This window comes from Polypterus senegalus, chromosome 6 (assembly GCF_016835505.1).
Source record: "Polypterus senegalus isolate Bchr_013 chromosome 6, ASM1683550v1, whole genome shotgun sequence".
Taxonomy (NCBI): domain Eukaryota; kingdom Metazoa; phylum Chordata; class Cladistia; order Polypteriformes; family Polypteridae; genus Polypterus; species Polypterus senegalus.
Genome location: NC_053159.1, coordinates 74,814,412 through 74,839,321, shown reverse-complemented (window position 1 = coordinate 74,839,321; position 24,910 = coordinate 74,814,412). Strand labels below are relative to the sequence as shown.

Below are 24,910 nucleotides of genomic sequence, written 5' to 3'. Positions count from 1 at the left end.
GTCATTTTTCACTCAGCTGAATTCAAAAGCAAAGGTAGACACACCGAAGCATCGTTCCGGGTGAGTCACTCGATCATTAAGCATAAGAAGTTCTTCCAAGATGGAGAGATGATAAAAGAGGCCTTCATTGAGACAGATGGCTAGGGAGAAATTCCTGCTGAGATTTCAAGACCCCTGGCCGGAGAAAAAGGAGTTTCTCCTTGTCATTAAACATGCAGAATACAAGCAACTTAATAACGATCAATGGCCGCTAGACTTGGCATTTTTTTTCCGATCTGACCAACATGTTGAATGAGCTTAATTTACAGCTGCAAGGAAAAGAGAAAACCATGGTCAATATGATTAGCTCAGTTAATGCTTTCAAACAAAAAATGCAACATCTGTCCTCAAAGCTGCAGCGCCTTGATTTGGGGAACATCCAAAACTTTGCATCAGAGCTGGAGACGCAATGGAAGGCATGTGCGCAACTTCATAGCATACACTACACAGAGCAGACTGCAAAATGTCTGTCAGACTTTATCTAATGGAAAAAAGTAACAATTCGAGTGTTGCCTAATGTAGCAGAGTAAGAGTAGCGTTTCTTCTTCACAAATGTACTCAAGTAAAAGTAAAAAGTATGGTGCAGTAAAACTACTCTTAGAAGTACAATTTTTTAAAAAGTTACTCAAGTAAATGTAACAGAGTAAATGTAACTCATTACTACCCACCTCTGATATTCAGTATATATAGATCATTTTGACCTGGTTATTTTAAAAGTAGCTCGCAAGCCGAAAAAGTGTGGGCACTCCTGTTCTAGGATTTTACCCACTCTACCAAGTTTTTTTCAGACTGAGAGATTCACTTTTGTGCCGTCATGCACATCATGTCCACATACTCACATATTGGCATAAAAAGTGGTTGACTGATAACTGATTACGTTTAACTTTTGTCACAATACTTTCCTTATAAATATACATTATATATAGATAGATAGTAACCAAAAAGTGCTGCTCCTGGGGTCCCATTCAAGGGTTCAAATCAAATGAAATTTGATTATACAAAATACAATCCAGGCAAGCCTTGTCCTCTACCTCCTGAGTGCAACAGGAACCCAATGTATTTATGTACAGTAGTGAGAAAATGGTCAGATATGGGAGCAAAGTTTGAAGTGCCAAGCCAGTTGTACCTCATTTAATTGGCAATTGCTTAAACAAAAAAGTTGAGAATTAACCAAAAAGTTAAACATGCCATCGCCCAATCTTAGCCTTATAGAGAGATCCCTCTTCTCTGTTGTCCTCAGGTCAGAAATAGATTTCCTCCTTGGCTTGTCTGTCTGTTTTTATAGGTCCAGACCCAGGAAGGGTGGGACTGTTGCTGCCTGCTGGGATGATGCTACATCTCTTCCACTGATCGGTGCTGTGGAGGTAACAGAATATATTGCTAGTGACAGCATCCCTCTCACTTGGGGGTGGTATGTTCTTGCATATTAAAATTATATTTAAGGCATTAAAGTAGCACATAAACTAGGAAACACTCTGAGGACAGTTCTTTTTATTACCAAAAGCTAAAAATCTGCAGCCGAGACATGTAACACAGTATGCAGTATACCATCCAGTGCGTGCCCATCTATATACATAGGATAAACGGCTAAAACACTCGTGACACGCATACAAGAACATCACAATGCTGTCAGAAGGAAAGACCCATGGCCTATGATATATGCACATACCAGTTCAATGGGACACACATTTAACTGGGACATGGCGCAAGTAAGCTTCGGGGCAAATGCCAAGAGTGCCAGAGAGCTGGCAGAAATGTGGCTATCAAATGAAAATGCCATTAATAGACATTTGGACAGGAACCCAGCATATGCAGGCTTAAAAAGATGAACATCCAAATAATAAAAAGACTTTACGACCAACACCCTCTGAACCCCACCTTACTAATCCATGCCTCTTACACCCACCTATACCCCCCCCAATTTGCCATACAGTATGTTGCCTTTCATTTCTGTGTATGTCTAATCATTTTCCTCTGATGATGGCACCTGATAGGTGTTGAAAGCTCATAAATAAAAGACTTTTAGAGATACATGATTCAGTTTCTTTCTTTTTGGATTTCTAAGTATATACTGTATATATTAATTTATGTATATATGTGGGGGCCATAATGGAAGGATGGTGAGAGTTTAGATTTAACATGGCCAGAACACCTTACAGTCTTCATCCCAACTGGGACAGAAGAATAATAGTTGGAAAGTGGCTGATCCCAATAAGCACACTCACAGAGTGGCATGGGAATCAGAGTCAGCTGGGGGTGGACTTCCCTGGTTTCCACATGACCTGGAAGTGCTTTGGACGACCAACGTTGTGACACCAAAAGAATTCCCGGGACAAGTTTAAAATAAGCCTGCAGCTTCAATATATTGTTAACAGATAAAAATATTTTTTTTGAACCCAGGGTTGTGTTCAGTGACATTGTGTCTGTGGCTTGGATCCCCCTTGTGGTTACTATATTAACATAGTATAGTATATTTTTATATATATATAATTTATATTACTATACACACACACACACACACACATATATATATATATCTTAGTGTATGTAGTTACCTCTGCAGAGCAGTGCTATTAACTCTACCAAGTTTAATTTATTGAGTGGTCCTGGGACGAAGGCCCCACTCTAACAGTGGTCAAATTGTGTTTGGGAATGCCAAAAGCATGTAAATCTGGTGAAAACTTGAAGTGGAAGTTTTGGTTTTGTCAAGATTTTTTTTCAATATTATATGTAGGGAAAGTAAAAATATACTGTATGTATATATTGTACATGCCTTTAATGTGCACTGGAATGGCTTCTACTCTAAAAATGCACTCTGTAAAATAAAGTTTATTTTTCTGTTTAACTATGTGTGGGTGGCAGGTTCACTTTTCAGACTAGATGCCCTCAGTATGGACGTGTAACCTGCTCTCTGTTCTTTTTGTTTTTCTTTGGTTGCCTCACACACATAGCAAACATCCAAATGATTGTCATGCCTAAATATCCTCAGTGTGTATTTACACAAAAGCGTCTGTGGGGCCTACAACAAATGAATGTGCTTTTCGTTTCAAGTTTCTGATATGTTCCCATTACCAGCAGCAGAGACTCAGGTTGTGCCTTGACATTGATTGATGCAGAGTTGATTATAGAAATTGAAAAACGGAAAGAAAATTCCACAGACCAAGAGTATATTCCAAATTATGGTTAAACATATACTTATTTCAGCAAATACGGTTAACAGATACAACAGGGCAAGTTTTACAATTCTCCAAAGATGGCAAACAACAGTCTAGAAATGCTTAGTGTAAAGCTGAGATGTTTTCTTCCACATAACAGAAAAAGAGTCTGTTTACAGAAATCAGTGTAGCCATGAAAAACAGGGGCCCTGTCTCTGACACTGAGCAAATATTTAGAAAACAAGGTTTAGTCAAGGACACAAAGAACTTGACCAGTTTGAGTCAATTGTTTAACTTCAAGATAAATTGCTCCAGAGATCATCAGGGACAGTTTCCTTGTTACCTGTGCAGCATATAATGAAAACTCACTAAATGGCGGTTACAACATTGTGTGCAAGCCACCCGTATCACCCTTCTATACTTTGTTTTGGCAACGCTTCTATCTGCTTAGATAGTGAAGAAGTGAGAGACAAAATCCACTGTGTATCGAATTTGAAAGCAAGCTCTCTAGCCCTGGAAAGATCTTGAGCTAAAACGTGGGTGACAAAATAGAGAAGTAACTTCTTACTTTATCCCATCACACTTAATAAGTCATGTTCACTTCCACCAAGCTTCTAAGAATCTATACACTTTTTGTCAGTAGCATTAGAGGTGTCCTATTACAGTGTATAGCACAAATGGAAATAAAAAAGGACGCTGCCTATATCTATTTGAGAAAGTGGAGCAGGGCGAGGATTTCTGACATACTGAATTACTGAACCTCTCTGGAATGTTTTATAGATTGCATGGTATTAAAACCGACACATCTTTTATTTATAGGCAATCTCTGCCTGAAGTAAAATTTTGCAAGTGTTTAATGAAAAGCAATCTGATACTTTAACCTGTGCTTAGTGACATTTTCTCTAAAGGACTCTTTTTTTGAAATAATAGAGTTTATATTTTTAAATATTCCCTAACCAAGGGTATTAAATTTACTTACTCCATTTAGAAGCTGCTTGAAAATAAATATTTATTTTTCTGCATTCTACATTTGTGTCACATACTTGCTCTTTCAGACTTAGGCCAGAGCCACACTACTAGACTCAAAATGACTTCTAGTTGGACAACATGACAGATTTAATGGCAGCATGTGCTGTAACTCGTTGTCTCTGCGGGTATCAAGTTGTATGGCTGGGAATTCCAGGGTGTGACTGATGACTTTTCATCACCATTCTTTAACTCATGTTGTACTGGGTAGGTGCTAGAACAGCATTTTCCAACCTGTGAGCCGTGGTGGCATTGCACGTGGGCCAAGGACATCCCTGGGCAAAACCCCTGTGACATTGTGACAGAATTGCAGGTGGGTCATGGGGGATCCAGGACAACCTGGACATCCTCCCACTTTGACGATTGTGCTTGAATTACTGGGGGGACCACCTCACTCCCCCTGCTCAGACAATCAAGCTAAATTCATTGGGAGAGAGTGGGGCAGGTCGCAAACACACTTGCATGTAAAAAACTGGGTCATGACATCACAAAGTGTATTTATGTATGTATGTATTGTGAAAGGCACTATATAGCACCTGACCCGACACAGATTGGACACGGGAGGCACGTGTAAAATAAAAGGATTTTTATTACTCTTCAGCTGGAGGGCACGTCTTCCCCAGTACAGCACAAGCACAAGCACTATTCTCTTCCTTGGCACCACCACTCCTCCCTCGCAACCTTGTCCTCCTCCACCCGACTCTGGCCGATGAGTGGTGGTTACTGGCTCCCTTTTATAGGTCACCTGGAAGTGCTCCAGGTGTTTGATCACCAAGATCCGGCGGCACTTCCAGGTGTGATGAAGCTGTTTCCCACACGGGCTCAGGAGTCCCAAACACAGCACCCCCTGGCAGTACCTGCGGGATCCAACAGGGCTGCCCCCAACTCCAATTCCCAGGGAGCCCTGTGGGAAACCGAGGCACTACACCAGCCCAGGGGGGCGGCCATCTAACGTCCAGGGGGAGGTATTGCACTGTCCAGGGCTGCTCCCCCTGAATACAGTGTGCAGGGGCATCCCGGCTGGGCATGGATGCCAGGCGCCTGTCACAGTATGTATGTATTTAAAGAGCTTCTACCTATAATGTTACCCCATTGTTGCAACATGAAACACAGTAGAAAAAGCCTCAGTCTTTGCTCATCTTTTTAACATTCTGTTGTGGTATGACAGGCACGAAACATTGAATGAACATCTGGGCTGACTTTGATGTTTGCTTGTCCACTGCTTGCACTCTGTAAAACACTAACTTTGCTTCTTTACTTTTACCCACCAATGTTCCTCAGTGTTTTCAGCTTCTTTGACATCACAATCTCTGGTTAGAAGTAGCGAGTTAGTCAAGGAAACAGTGGCACCACATGCACTAGCATCTCTTACAAATTCATGCTGCTCCACAGATTCATCCTTTGAGGATGGTGACAAAGTTCTAAGACAGCGGTTTCGAGGTAAGGTAGTTATTTTAGGTAGTAAAGCAGCGGTTTTGAGGTAAGGTAGATATATTTATTAATCATGAAGCCAGAGAGCACATGCAAGTAAGAATTTTACTGTACCCTATAACAGTAATAACCCTATAAGCCTATTTTATTAATTTTATTTGATTTCTTATTATTGTAATCAACATTATTTATTTGTATCATTATTTTTGTAATTTCACCATTTTGCCATTTTATTTAACGTGTTTATTTTCATACCTGCTGTTGTATTGTTCACAGCAGTGAAACCCGTTGCTGATCGCCATTATAAAAGACAGTGGCAGGCTCAAACTACATCTCAACTTCTCTAGATAACGAAGGAAAGACTGATGATCATTAAGAACATAGAAACTACAACCCTAATTACCAAACAACAAAAGTACAACTAATGTCACAGGACAAGCACTGAGTTTTGTCTAAGCTATATAGGGCTGGGAGTGGTCCCACCCTCTAGGGTCAGCGCACAAAGAAAAACAACAAATACCAACTAAATGGAAATACAGTACACACTAAATGAATAAACATAAATGCACAAAATGCTAAAGAATTAAAAATACATAAGGAGAAAGAAAAAATCTTTAAAAACATCATTTACAAATAAAGTCACAAAGAACAATACGATTAATGTTTGTAATTCTATCCCAGTCCCTTTCACCACTATTAATGTCACGGGATCTATTAATGTAGTGAGACCAAGACCAAACATCTGTTAGCCTTAGTTTGATGCTGAGGAATTATCTTTTCTGCTTTGTGCTGTTCAGATCCTCTTTGTTCTTAGAAATCGTATATCTTATGGTCTTTTGCCCTTTCTGATTTTTGCTTGGGTTTTTGATTTAATTTTTTATCACGTTCCTTGTGTAATTTTTTTGCATGTGTTGCTGTTAACAAATTTTATAATAAAGGTTATTGTTTCTGGTTTTCTTTGACTACGATTTTTTTTAGGTTATCCTCTCCCATTTTTTGATTTATGGGTCTGACCTTTTTGATGGTGAAAATCAAGATATGCTACAAGTTTCTGGACCAGCCTTAGGCATGTTTTTTGAGCTGCAGGGTGTCATGAATCAAGTGCACTCCTATAGAAAGAGGGTGTAGGCCTAAAAAGTTCACAAACAAGGCCTACCCAAGTCAGCTTAACCCCAAACACTTCTTTAATATTCAAACATATTCCACAAAATATGCAAAAACAAGGAAAGGAACTGTCAATTTTTTTGGCTGGGAGGGACAAGGCCATAAAGAAGTCTTTAAAAAATGCATATATTTATTCATTTAATCTCAAAATCAATAAAAATGGCAAAAAGCGTAAAAATAAGTTGAAAAGGTGCTGCCCAAAAAGGCAACCCAGTCCGCAGTACACAATTCAATAACACAAAAATGCACCAAATTCCTCCTGCACGAAAAAAACAAAAACAAAAAAACTGTGTACATTAGAGATTTAGGTGTGCTGGATGCATAGGTATCAAATTCAATTAAAAATGCTGTTTTAATAAAAATTGTTGATTTTTTTTATAAGTTACATTTGTTTTATGGCATAATTATTTTTCATGCTCAGATTATAATGTGAAGAATACTTTCAGATGAAAAACAGCAGTCTTCTTATTACTTCAGAATAGCAAGTAATTTATATTGAGAAGGTTAGTCAGATGCTTTTTTGCTGTCCAGAAGAGATAATGTTGTTGTTTGAATGTTTTTTACAGAATTACACAAGGTTGGGTTGATTCATCCATTGTCTTGACCAGGTAACAAATGGTAAAAGAATATACACCCTTCCTTTACTGATTAAAAAAGCATGTGCCACAAGTTTCTTGGGAATACAAAGGCAGAAAATGACAGAGGAACATCTCCCTTCCTACTTACAAACAATGCACTCAGAAACGACAGTGAACCACCAATGGATTTTTCTCTCTGGCCAACTTATAAAGCAGGATGGATCTCACCATTAGTGATGTCAGAGTGGCCCCACCTACTGAGGCTCCACCCACATACTACAAGAAATTTATACAACTTTAAAAAGACAGTAGGCCTATGTTATTAATGAAAAATAAATCCAATAGAAACATTAAATAACAGAGACTGAAAAATAATTCAAACTTAACAAAAACAACAGAAAAGCAGAAAATAAATAAAACCAGGAAATAAACCTTGGTTGCAATATAAAACAGACCTGTTTTGGAGTTTCCTGGGACTGAAATCACAACACACAGAAAATCTAATCTTAGTTAACTTAAAATCTAATTAACACAAGTAAATAAACTTAACTTACACATTTTAAGTCATCTCTACTGTCACTTGAAAAAGGAAACAGAAAAACACAATAAAGTAGCAGGGTCTTCAGAATTTGAAAGGCAGGTCCTCAAATAGGTTCTTGTAGCATATATTTTGGAAGATTAGTCCAAGCAGTCCTTCAATTTTAGATCATGAAGTAAGTTCATAATTTTGAAATAAAATAAAACACAAAATATTCTTCACAATACTTCTGTGTAATGTTTGATAACAGAGTTTACTTTGAATTTAGTTTTGCTCACCCTGCATGATGCTGTAAAAATCAATAAATTTTTTAAAGCTACTTTTTTAATGGAGTGTGTAAAGTCTGGGCTATCAATGATAGGCACAAGGCAGGAATCAGCCCAGGAGACGGCGCTCTCAAGCAAGGCTAATTAAGAGTCATCAATCAGCTTCATAATAATTACTCAAGTATTGTTAGGGAGTAATATGACCCACTTTACAATTTTATATTAAAATTGTCATTTTTATAATTGAAATCTTTGTATTTTCTTAATGCCTATTTTTTAGGATAACAACTTTGTTGCACCTATTGTAGTAAAGTCAGACAGACCCCGGGCATCATCAGTCCATCACCATCATCATTACACTCCCCCAGCTCTTCAAGGACCACCTCTTCCTAACCAGCTTCCACCCATTGGTTATCCAATGTGGCCACCAGGAATTGGAATGTCTTCAAATCCTCTTGGACAAGCAGGAAGCTATCCACCCTCGCTGCCTCATATGAATGGTCCAGTCACACTTCCAGCCTTATACACGTAAGTAATGTCTAAGTCTGCTACAGCAACATGTGTGTGGAAGAAAAAAAAGACACAATATTTATTCAATTGTTTTCTGTAAGCATAAGTGATAACATTTTGATTATTTTACTTTATACAAGCAAAAAGACATTAACCAACATTATACAATATTCGAGTACCAATTGTTTATGCAGTATAATAGCTAAAGCGTACTACTCTATGGATGGATGAGAATCCAGACATGAATGGAAAACCCCAGTGTGATAAAATACTTACAGAAGACACAAACAGAGGCCTCAGGGTTGTAAGCAGGTGGTCTTCAACAGACATACATTCCTTTCAGTTTAAGATATTCTTTGATAAAGTGGAGAGTTTCCTTGTGACTAGAGTCAGCAGTAGACAGCCATTAAGAGATAGATGCCACATTTTGTTATGATTGACCCAAACAGCAAGATACAAGGTGCAGAGAGAAAAAAAAATGTAAACTTAAAAGTCACAAGATAATTCATTTAAAAAATGAAAACAGAAAGAATTCCATCAGTAATTTAAAGAAGATTTAAATCACTAATAATCTAATTTATTTCAAACATTCATCCATCCATTATCCAACTCGGTATATCCTTACTACAGGGTCACGAGGGTCTGCTGGAGCCAATCCCAGCCAGCACCAGGCAGGAAACAAACCCTGGGCAGGGTGCCAGCCCACCACATGGCACACACACACACACCAAGCACACACTAGGGACAATTCAGGATCGCCAATGCACCTAACCTGCATGTGTTTAGACTGTGGGAGGAAACCAGAACACCCAGAGGAAACCCACGCAGACACGGGGAGAGAACATGCAAACTCCACTCAGGGAGGACCCGGGAAGTGAACCCAGATCTCCTTACTGTGAAGCAGCAGCACTACCACAGTGCTACCGTGCCACCCGTTTTATTTCAAACAGAGAAGAGAAACTCAAAGAACAAAACAAAAGGCAAATATAAATAAGGAATGAAATAAAAAATAGACAAAGATTAACAAGAAGTAGGTATTAATAGCAAAACACCAATCCAAAAACCAAAAACAAAAATGGTGAGCAAAAATCCAAAACAAAACAATAATTTCTAATCCAAGACAGATACGCAAATGAGCAAAATAAAAGAGGGGCCAAAGCAACCAGTGGCTTATTTTAACTACTGCCACTGGGAAATAGGTGAAGAAAACTTAAATGATCACAATACTTGAGAGTCCTATTTGAAAATCAGTCCTTTTCCTGACATACAGACATGGTTTAGAGCAGGGGTTCTCAAAGTCAGTCCTGGGGTCCCACTGTGGCTTCAGGTTTCTGTTCCAACCGGATTCATAATCAGTGACAATAACTCATAACACTGATCTCAATTAATTAGCTGGGAATTGTTTTCTAGTCTCTTATTTTACATTCAGAAAAGCACAGCAGCATGATTTTTACATTTATAAGAAACTTTGAAATATTTCTGTTTTTGCTATGAATTTAAATGCTTAACTCTCTTTTCATTGTATTTTGTCCTTTCTCTGTGCAGTTTACCCCCTTCTTTGTATCTTAATAATGACAATTAGAAATGAGCAGAGTAGACACCCAGGCAAATAACACTGAATCATGAAGGGCTGAAACTACTTTAGCATCAGACCCACATTGGATTAATTAAACAATCAGAACACCAGGAAAAGTAAAACGAAAGACGAAAATATCATTTAAAAGAAAAAAAGACATTATTCCCATGTAACTACTTAGTACATTTTAATTTTTTTTTATTTTACCAAACTTAGTTTTCTAATTCAGGGAATCTGGGAAATAACAGTTCATTTAATTAGCCCAGGAATCCAATTTAAAACAGAAGCTGGTTGGAACAAAAAGCTGCATCCACAGGGGGTCCAATGGACCGATTTTGATAACCCCTGGTTTAGAGTAAGTAAAATTATAAAATTCTAAAACTAAAAAAACTAAAACAGAACAAATGAAAGCCAGAAGAGAAGAATTACAAAATTAAAGAAAGAATAAAACAGAGGTAAGACATTACTGCAGTTGTAACATATTTTCTACAAAAGGGCAAGTCAAAAGGAGGGCACAAGATAACAGGAAGGTGAAAGAGTGAAACTCAAATTAGACCATGAACAGAATAAAGTAAGGGAGCCATATTCTGAAGGCTTACATGGGGTCACCTATGCAAGCATGTGTTTTAATTTGCCAGCTCTCAAAACTCAAGGTAAGCTTTAATTAAAAAAAAAAAACCAAAAACCTAGGCCCCAGCATTCTTATGAAGTCTAGCAACAAAATCAGAGACCTCAAGAAGCAGGCTTCAGGCCAAAATTGAGGCTGAAATTTTCAAAAAGGAAAGAAGGGACCATTAAAAAAACCTTGACATACTGTGACAAATTATAACAAGTTCCTTATGGTTAAAGAGTTTACTAAAACAAAAGTCTACAACAAAACAAGAGCAAAAGGTTAAGAAAAATGGAAGACCAAAAAGAGAACAATAAAAGAAAAAAATCAAGTCAATAAAACAAGAAATAACACCTCAAATCATGAGCAGACAAAATTCCAAAGCAAGAACTTACAAAAAACGGGATTCCAAGATGAGTTGTGTGTTGTGTTTTTGGCTCGACAAAATAACATTAACAGTAGAGACCGTCAAAAAGTCTCACAAAAAAAACCCCAGAAAACTATGGCTTGTAAAGAGGCAAGTCCATGAGAATCTTTATAAAAGAGAATATTTATGCACAGGGATGAAAGAGTAAAAATGAGTTGCCAGAAAGGCAATCAAGTTCCAAAATCACAATCCAAGCAAACAGAGCAAAGTGTCAGGAAACACAGTTAATTCCAGAAAAACAATACTTAGAGTAATTACTAAAGAACTTACACAGATGATCCTTGGGGCCTTGCTGCTCCAACCTGAATCTGAAGGCTAGAGGCAAACCCCTGATGATGAGGTAAGGGTGGCTCTGCCTCTTGGGGATCCACCCACAAAACACAAGGAACACAGCAGAACCACATACACATAGAACTGAAATAATCACAAAATAAAATTATATTGATATATAATATGTAACTAGAAAAATAATTAAAAAACCTAAATATTTACATAAACAAATGTAACTAAAGCATTAAAAACTAACAAAAACAACATGAAAAAAGTTTCAACACAAGCCAGAGGAGGAGCACTGTCTTAAACAAGAGGCTAGCCAAACATGAGCAATCGCTAATGCCTCAGGTTACAACCTGTTAGGTTCTTAAATAGGGTTGGCTGGGTGGTCCCCCAGCTACAGTGTGAAAGGGCCCTGCCCCCTTGGGCTCAATGTACAAAATAGATAAAAGCTACTAGAATTAACAGCATAAACATAATACATCCATCCACTTCCTAAATCCATTTATCCAGAGCAGGGTCACAGGGAAGCTGGAGCCTATCACAGCAAGCTTCAGATGTGAGGCAGAAGCAATGCCTGGATGGGACACCAGTCCATCACATGATAAACGCACACACTCACTAAGGACAATCTGGCATCCCAAATTCATCTAACATACTTGGGGGAAATCAGCACACCCAAAGGAAACCTATGCCAATGTGGGGAGAACATGTAAGCTCCATGCAGGAGGAACCTTGGATGTGAACCCCAGTCTCCTTATTGTGAGGCAGAAGCACTACCGCTGCCTGACATATTACAATAATATAAAATAATACATAAGCAAGCCAATAGTCAGTATGGAATAATAAAATAAAAATAGAAGAAAACAAAAGCATTTTCAATAACAAAAAAATTACAACAGAATACAGGCACAACCAAAATGTATTGGTATCCTTCCACTAATGAAAAATGAATCACAATTTTCACTGAAATCAGTTGAAACTGACAAAAGTAATTGGCTTTCACCATTTTTTATTTCATAGAGTAGAGTAGTCACTTTGCTTATTATTTTTAAAAAATTAAACAAATGAAAATAGCATGGAAAAAAGTGTTGGGACCCCTTAGAACACATCACAGGCACCTTCAATCTGATAATCAGTCACTCAGTATATTTGAATGAAGCAAAGTAATCGCTCAGCAGTGTTGTGTCATTATGTGAATCACACTGATTATAGACAAGAGAAGGAAAACCACAAAGTTATTTGAAGAAGAAAGGAAGGCGGCAGAAGGCAAAACGCAAGGTTGACCAAGGGAAAGGTTACAATACAATCTTCAAAGAACTTCATGTTTTCATGACCACAGTAGATAAAATTTTCAAGAAGTTTAAGGTTCATGGGACCATAAGCAACCTCCCATGATGTGGCCAAAAGAGGAAAACTGACCATAGATTAAACAGAAGGCTAGTGTGAATGGTGGAGAAAGAGCCATGGAAATCATCAAGGCAGATTCAGATCAAGGTGCAGTACAACAGTTTCAAGTCACACTCTCTGTTGCTGTCTGAATGAAAGTGGGCTCCGTGGTAGAAGACCCTACATCTGAAAGACAGACACAAATAAGCCTAACCTGAGTTTGCTAAAATGCACATTGACAAGCCACCGTTTTTGTAGGTGAATGTTCTTTGGACAGATGAAACTAAAGTAGAGCTTTTTGGTAAGAGCCGCTCTATGTTCATGGAAGACACAGTTCTTACAAAGAGTAAAAAGTGGAAGAAGTTTAATAATGTTATAAGGCTGCTGTGTTCCTTCTGGCACTTGATGCCTTGAATCTGTACAAGGCACTGTGAAATTAGAAAATAACCAAGGATAAAAAATAAAATCTTTTCAAGATGGAGTCTTTGCAGAAATTGCCATTCCTTAACATATCCTTTTTTATTTTTTAATTGTCCCTTCAACATGATGAGCTTTCCCTTTCCTGTGGTGTTCAGAAGCACATTCATAAAACACACACAAAACATGATGTGGACTGAGCATTGTGAAATTTCAGGCTTGCTCTGAATTTAATAGCTTGAACTTTTCCATCTGAACAATGATCCCTTTAGCCTTTGCCTGCTGTATTATGCATGCTAGCCTGCTGACTGCATGCGAATTTAAAAATGAATGTTGTGCAAAAAGTATATTGTAGAGGCCTGTCTAGATTTAGGGGTGAGGGCAGGAAAGGGGAATATCTAGTGTGCATAGAGGTAGACCCCCAACTAGAATTTTATATCTCCATTTTCAATTCTGAATTGTTTTGACAGGAAGGTTTCTCTCTTTGTAATTGGATTCAGTTAAAATTCTGAGAATATTTTGTTATGACCCATTGCACTGTGTTACACTGGGGGAAATGTTACATTAAATGTAATTTATTTTTGTAAACTTTACTAATTATTAAGTACATATTTACTTAAAAATATATTTTTGTGCCTCGCAGTTAGGAGACCCAGGTTTGCTTCCCAGGTCCTCCCTGCATGGAGTTTGCATATTCTCCCCGTGTCTGCGTGGGTTTCCTCCCACAATCCAAAGGCATGCAGGTTAGGTTTATTGGCGATTCTAAATTGTCCCTAGTGTGTGCTTGGTGTGTGGGTGTGTGTGGGCACCCTGTGGTGGGCTGGTCCCCTGCCTGGGGTTGTTTCCTGCCTTGCGCCCTGCGTTGGCTGGGATTGGCTCCAGCAGACCCCCATGACCCTGTAGTTAGGATATAGTGGGTTGGATAATGGATGGATGGTTGGATAAATGCAAAGAATAATTTTATATTGTAAAATCTATAAATAAATTTTACATTACACCAAAATCTTGGGATACAAGTTGTAATACAGTATAAAATCTTTTTGTTTTTCATAATCTAGGTACAGGTTTTATTTCTTAAATAACAAGTTGCATGCATCTTAAGCAGAGAAGAAATCATTTTTTATTTTTATTTTTTTAGAATGCCAATGGATGGGTACCACTATAAAGTTCCACAAGGATTATAAAGTAAGTTGTGAAATATTGATTACTATAAGTGAATATCATATTAAAAATCATATCATTTTGCTATACCACTGCTGTAGCGAATTAATGAAAATGTATTTCCAACACCCTGTGGCACTGCCAAATGCTACCAATCTATATATATAAATTTCTTTTCGCGTTTGAAATGTAAATTATGTATGACCGCAGAACATTTTATAATACAGGACCTAATCACTTCATTTGTGGATGCTATTTTTATATCGTCTTTACAAATTGTTATTATTTGTGTGAGAGTTATTTTACTAATATTGAAAAGAAGTAAACGCAAACACGCTGATCTATCCTATAAAAGTGTGTCCCGCATCGACCTCTCCCAACCCTCCGCTCTGGACTCCAGCGCTGAGCCGTCCACCGCCAGGCACATTCTGACAGAGAAATTTTATTTATTCGTCCAAGTGACTGTTGCGGAAACTGCCACATTGTAACTTATTTTTAATTGGCAGTACTTGATAGTAGAAGAGATTAAGAAAACAGCTTTGCCTCTTTCTACTTTTTAACTGTGCCAAGCTGTAAACAATGTGAAGACGACACCGCCTTCAGCGGCGAGGGGTCGTGAAAACAAAGTAGACGCTGGGAGGTGCGGAATGTCGGGCTGTTCCGCCAGGTCGACAGCTTCGCAGTTTCGGTCAGTGTCCTCTCTTCTCGCACTGTTTGTGACACTTCAAGTGCCACGTCGGCTCCTTGGACAGTGGAAATCTTTGCGAATGAGTGTAGTTGGCACCATCGAAGCGTGACTCTCTTGGTAAATTGCAGTGCATGGCTACTTACTCTCCCTTAAGGTGAGTTCCGGTCACTAAAACCCCGTAACATTCAAGGTTGCTTTTGTGATGAATTCTTTTAAGAATATGGAGGGTTTACATCTAAGAAGATGTACCAACCTCTTCATGTGAAGTATTGGACTTGGGAATTGTTTGGACCTTCTGCCCGTTAAGCACAGAAGGGCAGCATCCACATTTGTCAGAATAATTTTTCTCTTAAATCACAGGCATGTAGTGCAAGGTTGTCAAGCAGGTAGTTTACCCGAAACCACTGCAGTAGTCCTCAATGTATCTTTACTTCTTAAATGTTAATGTTTTACTGTTTAATAATTTATACACTTCTTATATATTATTCAAATTCTCTTATGGAAATGTTTTACTGTTTAATAATTTATACGCTTCAAATTCTTTTATCAAAATGTTTTACTACTTAATAACTTATTTTATAAATACTACATTTTATTTTTTTCCCTTGCACTCAGTGAATGAAGCCACTGGGTAATCAGCTAGTTATACATAAAACAAGGTCCTCATGTTTACTGAATGAATCAACACTAGTTTTATTTGCCTTTTTTTCCACTTGGCTTGATCTTTTTTAGAAATAGTTGCAGTTTTTACTTAACCTCTAACACAACAGGAGAAAAAAGCCTACAAGATCAAAAACAACCAAAGGCTGTATCTTGTTTGAAGGTGAACAGACTAACAGTGTTGTACAGGAACAAAGTAGAGATGCAGCACTTCATTGCTGTACTTGAATATGTTTTGACATTACTTCTACTTTAAATGAGTGCAAAATTTTCTGCCTGCTTTCATTTTTACTTCACTACATTTTCGAAAGCAAATGGCTACTTTTACTGTTATATATTTTGCTAGACACATGCATTACTGCAATATTAAATCAGAAATCAAATTGGCTGAGCAAATGTGAACAATGTTTTGCTCGATTATGCAAAATCTGGGATGATTTTGAAATGTGCGCTGCTGGTGCTAACACTCTCTCATCTACACAGTTGTTCAAGTAATCCTCACTGCAGCTGGTAGAATGGGGCACGGGCCGGATGTTTTAGGTGGGGCTCTGATATTGGTGATGCACAGTCTCAGTGTCAGTCATTCTCAGAGCTGATGCTAAGAGTTCAGATGTTAAGTTCAGACACAGTCCTCACGGCAGCCTCTTCATGGGAAATGGCTGAATGTTGGAGATACACAATCTCAGTCTCAGTTATTAACAAAGCTGATGCTGCTGAGCCGTTATCCTGACGGCGGCCTGCCAAACAGAGTGGGGCTGATCTGCAGGTAGCAAGATGTTCATGAGAATCCACAAGCAATGGTTCACTCATCTTGTCATGTGTGTTGTTCACATCTTCTTACATTATTTTGGGCATTACATCTCCAAAAAAGTTGCAAAAGCTCCAGAAAAAGGAAAGACCATTCCTTTGAATGTGAAACTAGAAGTGATGAAGTCTACGCAAAGCGCTTTATTAAACATTACTAGGGTTTGTTTAGATGACATATGTTATTATTAAACTATTGTTTTTAGTTAAAAAAATTATTTTACACAGTTGTTTTTTAGGAACAACTTACCTCCTTCTTGCATGTGTGCCTTATTAATGCCTAACCCAATGAACTAGGATACGATCTTTGAGATGTCTACTGATAATGAATGTCCTTGCTTCAAGTTTCACTGACTAGGCCAGGGGTCCTCAATCACGGTCCTGGAAAGCCGCAGTGGCTGCAGGTTTTTGCTCCAACCCAGTTGCTTAATAAAAAGCACTTATTGCTAAAGTAACACTTCTGCTTCACTTTAGTGATTTTGAGCCCTTATTGCTTAATTTTGTCTTAAACAGCTATTTTAATTGCTCCTTATTATCAATAACATGCAAATGACAAGAGAGAGCAGCATTTCTCCATTTTGCTTATTTACATTTACACCTGTGTGTATTTATCTGCACTATTGGGTTTAATTAAATACTTGGAAGAAAAATGAAGAGAAAAAAGTGAAGGAATTACTCGTCCATTTTAGCCTTCAAATCATTTGCATGATAGAAAGGGAAAGAAAATCTAGGATATGAGAATGACCTGACATAGCAGAGTTAATTTAATTTCATAGCTTGTTAGTGCTTTATTGGCAAGAATTGCCTTCTAATTAAGCAACCAGGTCAGAACAAAAACCTGCAGCCACTGCGGCTCTCCAGGACTGGGATTGAGGACCCCTGGACTAGGCTCATACTTTAGGGTTTATAATACAAGTCACACAAAAGAAGGAAGCCTGAATTATTTTAAATTGGTATTAATGTTTTTGGCTATTTTTTAACTTTTTTTTTTGTTTCGGGGGCAATGGTTGAATGGGGACTTTATTCTCTTTTTATTTTGCACTTTTCTTATCTTGTTGTTCTCCATTTTTATCTCTATCAAAATAGTAAAAAAATGTTTACAAAAAATAAAATGCTGGGGCAGCGGCAGTGCTGCAGTAGCACTTATGTCACGCAACAAGGAAACTAGAATTCAAGTCCCTGGTGCTCTCTGTTTGGAGTTTACAGTATATGTTCTCTTGGCCATGTGGGTTTCTTCCTGGTGCTCTAATAGGTTAGGCAAATGCTGAATTAGTCAGGTGTTTGTGTGAGTGTGAGTGTGAGTGTGAGTGTGCATGTTCACTCTGTTCAGGGCTTGTCCCTGCCTTATGCCTGATGCTCCAGAGAAGTGGATTTGACAAATGGATGGATGGATATAAAACAGGGTCAAATCCTACATTTACTTACATTTTAGTACAATTAATATCCATTGAGTACCTTATAGAACACTGCTAACAAATAAATTCATATCAGTAGATACTGTGCTGCGGTGGGCTGGTGCTCTGCCCGGGGTTTGTTTCCTGCCTTGCGCCCTGTGTTGGCTGGGATTGGCTCCAGCAGACCCCCATGACCCTGTAGTTAGGATATAGCGGGTTGGATAATGGATGGATGGATACTGTAAATCTTCCTTTACCCTTTATATATATGTTTTTTTTTTTTTTTTCAGGTTGCTTATTGATTGTCACTTTTATCCAAAAAGACAACATTGGAAAGGCAAAGTTTTGGAATCTGCTGCTCTACCTCACATTTTATAATGAAATCCACTGTACTATAAAATTAACATATACAGTAGTGATCTTCTTAACGCTAAACTTCAGGAGTAATTTACTTGATTTGTGAAGAGGATTATGATCATAAACTCCTTGGAATATCTTGTGCCAAATTAACTGTTTGATCTGTATCTTTATAGAAAGGAAAGTAATAAATCTACACTATAAAATCAAGGTAGATTTAGCAGCATTTGCTCAGCTTTTAATTGTACTGTAAAACCAGTAATTAGCTACAAATATTTAAATTTTTTTAATGTGTAAATAAAATTTTGTTAAAGCAATGTTTTATACTTTTGTTGCACTGACTTTAAATTGTGACATGTGTGATTTTTTTATTTACTGTAATTATACTGCTTTGAGGTGCCGTTGATTCCTCTGTGTGTATATTTCTTTATTTATAATCAGTTTTGAGATTTGGTTTTAAGGCTTACACTATTCACTAGGAATGGTTTCCTTTAGCCAACTCATGTTCACGTCTACTGCGGTGGGCTGGCGCCCTGCCCAGGGTTTGATTTCTGCCTTGCGCCCTGTGTTGGCTGAGATTGGCTCCAGCAGACCCCCGTGACCCTGTAGTTTGGATATAGTGGGTTGGATAAAGTGGGCTAAGATAAAGACTCTGTAGACATTACCAGACATGACGCATGAGCTTCCCTAAGATTGGATGTCCTATATTAAATTGTAAACTGTGTAGAAACAGTATGTTTCATTCTAAATGTACAAAATTTATCATAAGAGACATATTGATATCTTTTATTTCACACACTAAGAATAAACTATCTCTAGTGTATTTTGTTTATGCAGAGCAATAATAGCCTGTTTCTTAATTCACATTAATAAAGAAAAGGATCTCCCTTTAAAAAAGACCTAATATTGTTAATGTAGAAAACAAAGAAATGCAAGTTAAGAAGAATTAAAATGACTTTTTATGCAATTGAACAGGCCTAGTTAAACCAAACTCTCTAAAAATGGGTTCAGTATCTATCTGTGATTGTTGTAACTGTTTTCAGTTTCTTCCAGAAAATACTCAAAAAGCTGTTGCTTTAAATTGTTCAAACTAACCTGCATGTCTGCAAAAACAAGCTCAGAATTTACCATATTATACATGGCTTAATTTTCCATGAGTTCTTGAATGCACTGTAATTAATCGCATTTGTTTTGTCAATTGAAGTCCACCAGAAATCAAGTTTCTTTATAAATCCGTTGATATTGTCTCTAGCTGTTATCCCATTAACACAGTGGCTTTGTAAACTACTATTCAAAGTGTTTAATTGTTAAGCCTAAGAAGCCAAAAAGAATTGGAAAACCGATTTGCAAATTTAAATTTCTTGTCTTGCAAGTATTTCAAAAGTTCTTCTCTTAATTGGAAAACTCTTTTCAAGGCATTACCCCTCAAAACCCACCTTACTTCTATTTGATAAAGAAGATCTTTGTATAATAAACCCATGTCTTCACAAATTTTTCAAAAAATACAAGTCTGCAATGATTTTCCTTTGATGGAATTTACCACTTTAATGACATTTTAAAACAAAGGGTAAAGATTTTGATGCACGAGACTTCACAACAATAAAACAGTGTAGCCATGTAACATCTGGCATCATCACTTGTAATCTGACAATGAGACCATTTCGATATCCTGTTAAAGACTTGGCACCATTGGTGAATCCAGTCAATACTGTACTTACTACTACTTTGCATAAAAGTGTAGTATAAATATTTTTGGTAGTTCAGGCCTGTAGTGGTTTAAAAAATAAAATATCACCTCTAACACCATTTTCAGTACATATCTTACAAATACTATGAAGTGGGCACAGTTGGAAATATCTATGGATTTGTCCATCTGTAATGAGACATTTGTGTGCTTAATTTATTCAAGAACTTGTGTTCGAATATCTTCTGCCATGTCATCTCATTTATTCAGAGAGAGTTATATTTTGAGCTTATCAGCCTCCTTTTCACCAACCATTATTTGCACCTGTAGACACTCCAGAGGACAGATGGGCATCCTGCCCAGGTTGAAGGTGGATTCCATGCCATATGGCATGCCATAATGGTAGGATGGTCTAAATGAGGGCAATACCCAGCCAAGATGCCTTATGATTCCTGTCCTCAGTGGGATGCTACAGGCTACAGGAAACAGCAAAAGAGGACAGCAGGGAGCAATTCATTCCTCTGTACTAGGTGGTAGTGTCCCTTATATAAAGTCCCAGTCTGGACAACCACAGGGCTACATGGGAGTTGGAGTGCGGAAGGGCGCTGCCTGGGTGAGGACCTCCCTGGCTTTATGTCCCAGGAGTACTTCCAACTGGCCACATCAGGTCACCGGAAATGCTCCTGGGTCACCTTCAAAGGAAACCGCTGCTGTGGCTCAAGGAGTCAGAGTCAGGAGATAGTAGGCGATACCAAGCATGAGAAGAGGAGAGGAGAGGAAGAAGCATTGTTTATGAATATGGTTATTTGTTGTGTTCATTCTTTGTATTTGAAGAGCTTTTTGAATTAAATACTGGTGTATCTTAACCGGAAGTTGTGCTTGGTCATCTGTGTCTGGGGTTAGAGGGCTTGCTAACACCCCCAACCTGTCACACACCGTACCAACAGTTGTCAGTAAAATCAGATTTTTGGCAATTGTATGTGGGTTACTGGCTTTTACAATGCGAAATGCAACTCGATAACTTGCTAGTAATACTTTTTCATTATTAGTGGTTGCTGAAGTGAAAATAGCTTTCTCCTTGTGAAAGTAGTTTAATCTTCTTTCAAAAAATTCCACAGGCTTGTCTTTTTTGTCTGGATGTTTGGCATTTAAATGTTGAAGTAGCTTTGACAGCTTCATACTTTCTTCTGACAACACTTCTTGACAAACTACACACTGGAGTTTATAGGAAATTAGGGGACTTCGTCCCCACTCGCTTCGCTCACCAACCCCCCGGCCTGCGCTATGCGCCGGCCACTCCGCATCTCTGCCGCTCACGTATGTGGATTTCACTTTCACCAAACAATAAATCTTTTAATTCTCATGGATACGCCTCTTCATTGGGAAGAAACACTACTTTTCCCTGATGGCAACACAAATTAGATGCTCTACAAGTCTCAGACTTAAAAGTTTAAAGCCGAACAATATCTACATACTTCTGTCATATCACCTATATTAATATATTCAATCTCTTTTCGCTGTTCCGCTATTTCACCAAGTAATAATTTCCATTTGTTTGCACTAATGCAATCTTTATTATCATTTTTTTGAGACTTTCGAAGTTTAGTACTTTCATTATCACTAACCTGCTCTGCATGTGTATCGCGCCAACATTTTTGAACCTCTTTACGACGTTCTACTTTGTCTTCTAAACTTTGTCTTTTACTTCCGACCCCGCTTGCAGTTGAGAGTGCTGGAACTGTGTCTGACAATTGTACTCACACGAATGAGATGTGATTGGACCATGGATGTGGTTGTAAATGTTTGAGAGGAGGGCGTGACTTGTCAGAATCTCTTGGCAAAAAGTCTTGTCTCGTGGGACCTGAAATTATCTCCAAGAAAGTCTCGTCCCAGGATTTCCTTTTATAATAGAGAGATAACATTAAAACCACATTTGAGATCACTGTCCAATCTATTTTCCTTTTTACTCTTGTCATTACCAGACATAGAAACTACCAATAACCTTTTAAAAATGTATCCATCTTTAACCAGATGAATATAGCTCGTACTTAATGTTGAATATTTAATATTGTACTTGTCACTCAATAGCACAGCACACAGCTTGGAAATGATGCCTCATCACGCTTCACCGCTTTTATAAATAAAGCCGAATTGAAATTTCCAATAGACTCTAATGCCATCAAGCCACGATAAAGTGATTAAAAATAATTAGTACGCACATTCTTCAACATGGTGGAAAGTCCAGGAAACAGAAAGAACAAAGACAAACAAATTGCATTACTGGGTAACAGATGACACCAGCATTTATATTATTTGCTAACTATTTTATGGCTGCTCAGTTGCTGTTTGTTAATGAATGGAGTTGAGTATGGTAATGTGGGTGTCGCAAACAAAATTCTCACCCAAAACTGGGTCATACCTTAAAAAAGTTTGGGAACCACTGATATAAAAAAAAATACAAAAACGGCAAAAGGATTTACCTAAAAGGCAATCCAAGGTGAACAAGTCCAAATCTGTAAACCAAAAGTGAAATCCTATAACAAAAGCAATAATTCAAGAAGCCAGGAAAGTCAATACTCACAGTGAACACTGCACACTCAAAATGACAATGAGCCACTGAAGAACCTGCTCTCACTTTACAAAGAAAAAGGATTATGCATTTCATAGCCTGCTGTAAGCCTGTGTTTTCTCTATTTATGTTCACTTTTATGAAAGCTCCTTTTTAGATTACACAGTTATCCATGGCACATGAGTTTTTTAGTCATAATTTTTATTTACATGAAAATTGAAATCTCCAGCTATGATGGTAATTACAATAGATAACAAATCTGAAAAAAATCATGAATAAACTAGACATTATAGTCAGGAGGAAGAATGCCGGCTTATACAAGAGCAGGCAAGGTACCGTCAATGGTTAAGATATTCACAGGAAACAAAATTAACAAAAATGATAAATAACTGCTAAGTCACTGTTTTCATTGGAAAATAAAATAAAAGAAATATGCTGACAGATGCTGTTTGAATATAAAGCAATCCAAAGCCAATTAGTTTAGTCAGTATTTCCAGCCAGCAGTGACACCCCAGGTTTTGTCTCACATCACAAAACTTTACTAGTTAGGTTGATTGGCTTCTAAAAAATGGCCTGGTGGGAATGTGAGTGTATAAATATGAGTGTCATGTGATGGTATGATGTGACATTCAGGCTTGGTTTCTACTTTGCACTCTATGATCCAGGGTTAGGCTTGGAAACCATATTCTGAACTGGATAAGTGGGTTGGAAAATGGATGGATAAGGTTATATCAGTAAAATGATTGACTTAATTTTTCAGTCCACAGCAGACTTGAACACTTACAGTGCTCTTGCCCATGCTGGGCCAATTTAGAGTTACCAGTTAACTTAGCATACATGAATCTGGGATGTGGGAGGGAAATTGGATCTGAAACAGGAAAGCCCACCTAAACACAGCAAGAACATATAAGCCAAAATACAGACGGTGGGATTCAAGCCCATTTTCCTCTAATTGTTGGGCAATAAAGCTTATTACAGTACTGTGCCAAAAGGTCACCAGTACTGAGGCAGACCATTTCTAAACGTCAGTGGAGTGTGTTATCCAGCCTCTTTATTCTTAGTTCATTATAGGTTTAACTCCTGGCCAGTTTACTGACTGTGTGCATGTTCTCCAGGAACTCTAGTTTCAATCCTAAAACATACTCTTTGGGTTTAGTAGTTTGGAATGAATGAGCAAAGGCAGTGCTGATGAGTGTACCATGCAAAGGACTTCTCTTCATCCTGGGTTGTTTGCAGCCTTTCACTAAATAATGCCAGAAAATGTAACCAACAAACTGTTTTTAGATGTTATCCACCTAAAGCAAGTTCTAACCAAATGCATATTTTTTTTCCTTTGTTGAGGTCCTGTCTGGAAAATATTCTATATTCTGCAGAATGAGCAACTGCCTACTCCACTGTAAAGAAAGAACTGAGAGTAAACAAAGCCATTCATATATAGTATTACAAAAATCAGGAAAAATAAATTCCATATGTGTGGTGCTCTTTGTCAATAAGGTAGCAAGGGCAAAGTTGTTATCAAATGAGATGTAACCAAAGTTAAATACATAGAGCACAAGCACATCATTAGTGATATTGTTTTTCAACACTGCTGGTTGATACTGAGATGATACAATCATTATTTTAGAAATTGTTGTGAATGATAGGGAGCATCTTGGAGCCATTCTAGAAACAAAAATAATAGTTACATTAAAGAAAATAACTAGAGGAATGGGTGGACACATGGATTAAACACAATGCTAAATAAACAAACAAGTAACAAAGACATGCTATTTTGTTAGGCTTAATTAAACAGGCAAAAATCCTACCTGCCTTTTGCAGTGACTGCTCAGATAATCAGCTATTTATTCCCCAAGCTCTCTCATTGTCACCTCTGTCTCTCACTTTCTCCAGATTCTGGGCGCTCTTCTTCCTGTCAGTTGGGCTTTGCCCTGCCTCATCCTGTTTTTTTCCAAGTGGAAGTGTTTTCTGCTAAAAATGCAGCTTGAAACCACAAGTCTAGAGTTGCTACCTGGTAAAACCAGGAACATCATGGGTCAGGATATTGCTTTGGGAGCACCATGACCATCTTTCTCAAGATACTTTTATCAGTGACAGATGTTGCCACCACCTTGAGCCATAGCTACAATTTTGACAGGCAAGCATCACCAAGGTATCTTGGCATCCTCAGTATAAAGAAGGGGCCCTTTAACAATAC

General features: G+C 37.9%; 1 protein-coding gene across 1 annotated transcript in view; it reads left to right on the top strand.

Moving 5' to 3' along the window:
• zgc:112416 (uncharacterized protein LOC550509 homolog) overlaps nucleotides 1-18,868 on the top strand; it is a 69,128-nt gene extending 50,260 nt beyond the window's left edge. The window contains exons 7-9 of the mRNA XM_039756352.1: nucleotides 8,478-8,725; nucleotides 14,538-14,584; nucleotides 18,397-18,868. Of these exons, the coding sequence (XP_039612286.1) occupies nucleotides 8,478-8,725; nucleotides 14,538-14,583 (294 nt within the window). The 3' untranslated portion in view covers nucleotide 14,584; nucleotides 18,397-18,868. The remainder of the gene's footprint in view (nucleotides 1-8,477; nucleotides 8,726-14,537; nucleotides 14,585-18,396) is intronic.
• The last annotated feature ends 6,042 nt before the right edge of the window (nucleotides 18,869-24,910 follow it).